General features: G+C 37.4%; 1 protein-coding gene across 1 annotated transcript; it reads left to right on the top strand.

Annotated features, from left to right (window-relative positions):
• The first annotated feature begins 402 nt into the window (after window positions 1-402).
• On the top strand, window positions 403-5,847 carry LOC107841619 (G-type lectin S-receptor-like serine/threonine-protein kinase At1g11330). Its single transcript, XM_016685481.2, has 7 exons — window positions 403-2,350; window positions 3,446-3,550; window positions 3,655-3,845; window positions 4,155-4,365; window positions 4,443-4,686; window positions 4,761-4,911; window positions 5,195-5,847. Exons 1-7 carry the CDS (start codon window positions 1,027-1,029, stop codon window positions 5,489-5,491), a joined length of 2,523 nt encoding a protein of 840 aa, XP_016540967.2. The 5' UTR covers window positions 403-1,026; the 3' UTR covers window positions 5,492-5,847.
• Window positions 5,848-6,396: the final 549 nt, after the last annotated feature.

Below are 6,396 nucleotides of genomic sequence, written 5' to 3'. Positions count from 1 at the left end.
TTTTTGTATAGTCGATTTCTTCTAGTGATTTTTTTCGTTAATGTAGTAATGCATTTAATCTTTCTTGATATATAGTACTTTAAAGTTTAAATACATCGAATTTCTAATAATTCTTACTTTTATATAAGAAGTTTATTTTTTCTACGAATAGTTCTTAATACTTCTTTTTTATAAAAAGTCTATAATCTATCACTGTGAAAAAAATGAGGCCCCTCAAATTTGAAGGCCTAAGACGGTTGCCTATTTTTTTTAACTATGTAAAGCCGGCCCTATCCGTAAGGGGTCGTTTGGTAGCTAGTTTGAAGGTGAATTGTGCAGGTACGAAATCATGCATAAGTAATACCACGTTTTGCAGCTGTTTAAGAGGTAAACTAAGAGGTCCTTTGGTTCATGGGATTACATATAACAGAAGGGTTTGACTTTCTGGTGTTATGACTTATGGTCATGTTTCAGGCATAAAATAGTCCATAAATAACATCATCATTGATTTAACTATTAAACATGTCCTTTTCCACCTGCAATGTTTTACATGTCCTCTGAAACCAAACAAATAATTATTCACATTGGTCTATTTAATAACTAACATCCTTGCACCTAATCATATATCAGAAAACTTCAGGGATATTCTTTATTTTCGAGTTTTGAAAGGGAGACTTGGAGTAATAAAGTGGTGTCCATGTGACCAGAAGGTCACGGGTTTTTGGTAGAAATGCAAGGAAAGGCTGCATACAATTGACCCTTGTGGTCGGGTCCTTCTCCATAGAGGGAATTTTAGTGCACCGGATTGCCCTTCATTTTCGAGTCTTCTGCCGATGTAAGAAACTGCTTTCTCGAGAATGGCATTAATTTATATTGTATCCACATAGTTTAGTTGCTACATGAACCTTCCAAGATAGATAGAATAGACAAGCCTCAAATTCTGTTGATTTTTCATGATATGCTTCAAGGAAAGCTTTTTTGTTTGTTTGTTTGTTTAACCATTCTCCGCAGTCCACTGGCCTGATTAATCCAGATTTGTCGTATAGCATGGCTAGCACGATTAGAAAGCTAATCGCAGTCCTTGTAATTCTTTCTCTATGTCATTTAATCATGAATCCGATTTGCTTAGCAATCGATATTATATCGATGAATCAACAAGTTATTGATGGTGAAACTGTAGTTTCAGCAGGAGGTATCTTTGAGCTTGGCTTCTTCAGTCCTAATGGATCCATAGGGCGATATGTAGGGATATGGTACAAGGGATTACCAGTTGAAAAAGTTGCATGGGTTGCAAACCGTGAAAGACCGTTAATTGGATCAAATGGAGTTCTTATGATTAATGCAAGCAACGGAAATTTGGTCCTCGTGGATGATAAAAATGTGTCGGTCTGGTCAACGCGATTAGTTAATTTGATATCCAACAACACAGTTGCTGTATTGACTGATCAGGGGAACCTTATTCTTCGCTATCAGAACAAGTTGAACGAATCTGTACCATTATGGGAGAGCTTCAATCATCCATCTGACGCGCTCTTGCCTCGTATGAAGATAGGGTTGAATACTAGGACAGGGGAGCAAATACTTGCCACGTCTTGGAAAGATGATAAAGATCCATCCCTGGGAAGTTTTCGCACTGCGGTGATGGATCCTCAGGAACTTCTGCAAGTTCTTATATTGAATGGCTCGTTGAAGCATTTCAGATCGGGGCAGTGGAACCGGAGAAACTTCATAGGAGTGCCTAGCATGACTAAAGACTACCACAATGGCTTTCAACTACTCACGGATAATAACGGGGAGGAACTTTATTTTTCTTATGCCTTACACAGTTACTCAGCTCCAACATTGATATACTTTGATTCCTATGGAGCGATAATTCAAATGGATTGGGATGCAAAAGAGAATAAATGGTTAAGGGTGCAAGTTGTACCAAAAGGTAAATGTGACTTATATAACACGTGTGGTCCTTTTGGAAGCTGCAACAACAATGATTCACCAATATGCAACTGTTTGAAGGGTTATGAGCCAAAGTACATCGACGAATGGAACAAAGGGAATTGGACTAGTGGTTGTGTCCGCAAAGCACAGTTCCAGTGCGAAGAGATGACCACTAGTGCGAATTCTGATGATGAGAGAAAGAGGGGGGATGTGTTTTTACCAGTTTCAGGGATGAAACTACCAGATTTCTCACATTACCTACTTACTTGGGATAAAATGGAATGCGAAAATTCTTGCTTGAAGAACTGTTCTTGCTTGGCGTATGCGTATGTGGATGGAATAGGCTGCATGATTTGGGGAAAAGAACTTATTGACCTCCAAGAGTTCTATCGCGGTGGAGAGCAACTATACATTCGCCTCGCACATTCCCAACTTGGTAGATACACCAATCCTATGTTTCTCTTACTCTCCAAAAATCTTGTCGCTCCCGTTTCTGATCCTCCGAAAATGCGCTATCGTTGGAGGATCTGGCACTCAACTGACAATATTTTTGAAGAATCCAAGCAACATATCCCGTTCTATTACTACTTGGATTAAACTTCAATTCATTTTGGATTTGGTTTGTTATCTATCTTTAATCATTTGTTGGATTCAGCTTTTGTGCGCCTGAACTATTCCCTGAGATGTGAAACAAACACCTAGTCTGTGTTGCTTCTGTTGGAATATGAACTTGAGACCTCATGTTTTGTTGGATTCACTTTTAGGCTTCATGTTTGATACGAGTACGATCACGATCATGGACACTTTTTGAGTATTTTGAAGACCACCTAAAGAGCACAAGTTTAAGTGTGAAGGAGGCCCAAAACCATCCCAAGCACACTCCATGGGCTGTTTTTGAAGTCCTTTTCATTAAAGGGTCTTTTAATCTTTTGTCTTTTATTTTGTAATGTAATATAAATTGAACATTGTAGGGTTTTAGTTGGTAGTTTTTATAAATGTTGAAGAAAGAACACTCCTCTTAGAGAGAGAGAGCCCACAACCGAAACTAGGGCATAGCATAAGGGTGGATTCTCTTGTGTGTTGCATTTTGTTTGATACGTTGGTGCTTGGGTGGTGGACGCCTCTCTTGTGTCAATTGTAAGAGTTAGGTGTTTGTTGTGTGAAGTATTAAAGATCCAAGAGTGGAATATGCTATTGGGTTGTTAAGACTACATCAACACTTGTCTAACTATCTATCTTGTATCTTGTTTTAGTTTCGGCTTCTTGTGTTGTTAATGTAACCTGTTTGTTCTTGTTGCTATTGTAATATGGTGGAGCTTCATCTTTTGTTGCTAAACTTGTTGTTGGCTGGCTTTTTTGGTGTTTAACACCTTGTATCCTCTTCTTTCTTGTTCTAGATAGTGAATCCGAGAGAGGTCCACGATTTGTTGTGATTTATGGATTGTTTTGGGGTGTGATTTCGTGTTCCCTTGTTTGTTCCGTATCAATGTTTTTAGTTTTTCTTCTTATCGAGTTGTCTTTTGTCATGCAGATAAGAGTAGTCAAATGGGAGCCCGTATTGCAATTATCGTTTCAGCAACAGTTGGCCTAATTCTTATTGTTTGCGCTATATATGTATTGAAGATCAGGAAAAAAGGTTAAAAACCTGTCAGTTTTCACAGTTCTTAGAGCCTAGAGGCACAACTTTTTGGCTTTTGCTACCTTTTGGAGACATCTTTAATTTTTACTAGATTTTATCAGGCATTGGAAGTTTAATCACTTTTCGCATAGCTTCAACTCAGTCTTCAGAAGCAAATTTGCTTCATAACAATCTTACTCGGGGTAGCAGTTTGGAATTACCTGTTTTCAGCTTCAAGTGCATAGAAAATGCTACGAAGAACTTTTGTACTCGAAATAAACTTGGAGAGGGGGGATTTGGACCTGTTTACAAGGTATATATCACGTGTCTGCTTTATTCGTCAAACTTCAGAAAAAACATTAGTAGCAAATTTCACGTTGTTTATACTCATTTGCTTATTAGTTGAAGTGGAAGGTGGGTCTTGGCGTAACTGGTAAAGTTGCTGCCATGTAACCACGAGATCACGGGTTCAAGCCGTGGAAACAGCCTCTTGCAGAAATGTAGGGTAAGGCTGCATACAATAGACTCCTGTGGTCTGGCTCTTCCCCGGACCCTATGCACAGGGGGAGCTTCAGTGCACCAGGCTGCTTAAAAGTTGAAGTCATGTGTGATTCATATATAGGGGGTATTATCAAATCGACAAGAAGTTGCTATTAAAAGACTTTCGAGGAGTTCAGGCCAAGGCATAGAAGAGTTCAAGAATGAGATTACACTAATTTCCGGACTTCAACACAGAAACTTAGTCAAACTGATGGGATTTTGCATTCACGGGGAAGAAAAGTTGCTGATCTATGAATACATGTCCAACAGAAGCTTAGATGTTTTCATATTCGGTGAGCTAATTAAGAAGACTTAAAACAGTTTTGTTGATGAATGATGGTTTACTCAAGTGAATTTGTGTGCTTGGCAGGATCAAGATCTAATGATAAGGCAGCGTTGAGTTGGAATGAACGGTATAGCATCATTGAAGGGATAGCTAGAGGGCTTCTTTATCTGCATCGTGATTCAAGACTAAAAATCATTCACAGAGATCTTAAGACTAGCAATATTCTTTTAGACGAAGATATGAATCCAAAAATCTCTGATTTTGGAATGGCTAGGATTTTCGGAGGGAATCAAACTATAGCAAATACCAACAAGATTGCCGGTACCTAGTAAGTAATATTCATTGTTACTAATAGCAATGAAATTCATCATAACTAAATTGTATATTTGTGTATCAATGCAGTGGTTACATGTCCCCTGAATATGCAATACAAGGAATTTTTTCCGAGAAGTCTGATGTCTTCAGCTTTGGTGTCATATTGTTAGAGATTATCAGTAGTAAAAGAAACAGCAGCTATTGTCACTCAGAAGACTCTTTCAACCTCCTGGACCATGTAAACAACGAAAAACTGAAAAGATTTCGCATTTTCTTATATGCAGTCAAACCTCTCTATAACGACATCATTTGTCTGAATATTTTTGGCTGTTATACAGAAATGTTGCATGGAGAACATATAATATAACATAACATGAAAAACTAGTTCCGGAGAAAACTTGGCCTTTATTGTGAAATGCTATAGAGTGACTGTTATAGAGAGGTCTGACTGTACTTGAATATTCTTCTTCTATCCTATACAACTATTTTCTTATGACAAAAAGTAATATCAATGGATTTAGGCATGGCAACTGTGGAATGAAGGCAAGATACTGGAGTTCCCGGATCCGAAGGTGGTTGGTTCACTTGAAACACCAACACAAGTTGTTAGATGCATCCTTGTGGGCTTGCTATGTGTGCAAGAACATGCAAATTACAGGCCAAATACAGCTACTATTGTTTCTATGCTCTGCAGTGACACAGTTCTTCCTTCGCCTAAGCGACCGGCATATAGCTGCAAAGACAGAAGCTTTGATGATCCAAATCTTTCACCTTGGTCCAGAAATTTCGTTACTATTTCAAATGTTGAAGGACGTTAACATTAATTTATCTGTTTGGGACCTTCAATGTGCTTAGTATCCTTGAATGCATTTGATGTCAATTTCTATAGAAATTGACATGGCGTATTCGAACCAATCATATACTTTATTGAGATAGGCAGAATTTTCCCTCCAAGAACCGTATATGAGACTTTTATTTTGTACAACTTGAGCACAAACACCCAAGTAATAGTTGCAACATTGGTGATATTGGTCTTGTATAGTTTGTTAGAACAATTAAGGTGTATGTATGTAGTTTGCAGCTTCCATTTGATATTTATTGGAGTTGCTTGACTTTTATATTGTCATTACATGTAATATTTTTTATGTCCTAGTTGATGTGCGTGACAATGTTATTATTAGGAGTCAAACAAATTCTTCTTTCTTCTTTGATCATGCTTTCCTTATTAACTATATTTTAAATTTTTAACTACTATAATTTATATTACTTTTTATGTAAGGTTTTAAAAATATAAACTTTAGTTTCAGAAACTTAAAAGAATTTGTTGGGTTCAAGTTGAAAGTATGAGTAGAAAATGAAGGAAATTAGTGGAGGGATAGAGAAAACACACCTAAAAAGAAAGTGTGATCACAATAAGGAAAGTCTACTAATTCCCCCACATTGGTGGGAGAATAAAACTTTCATGTGTTCTTATTAAGAAACACAACTTCCTATGCATAGTGAGGCAAGAACCAAGAGGTGCCTCGTGTTGTCATTGTCATTGCTTGCTCGGATTTAGATTTGAAAAATAATTGATGAGATTAAAATTTTAGACAAAGTTTAATTGAAACTTGAGAAAACTAGTCCGAAAATCCAACAGAAAAACACAATATTTTTTCCTCCATTAACAAGCATGCAAAAACGCTGAAAGTTGCTCGAAAGAGACACAACTCTTTGGATGGTT

This window comes from Capsicum annuum, chromosome 9, assembly GCF_002878395.1.
Source record: "Capsicum annuum cultivar UCD-10X-F1 chromosome 9, UCD10Xv1.1, whole genome shotgun sequence".
Classification (NCBI taxonomy): Eukaryota; Viridiplantae; Streptophyta; class Magnoliopsida; order Solanales; family Solanaceae; genus Capsicum; species Capsicum annuum.
Note: the sequence above shows the minus strand (reverse complement) of the source record. Positions and strands in the feature narration are given on the sequence as shown.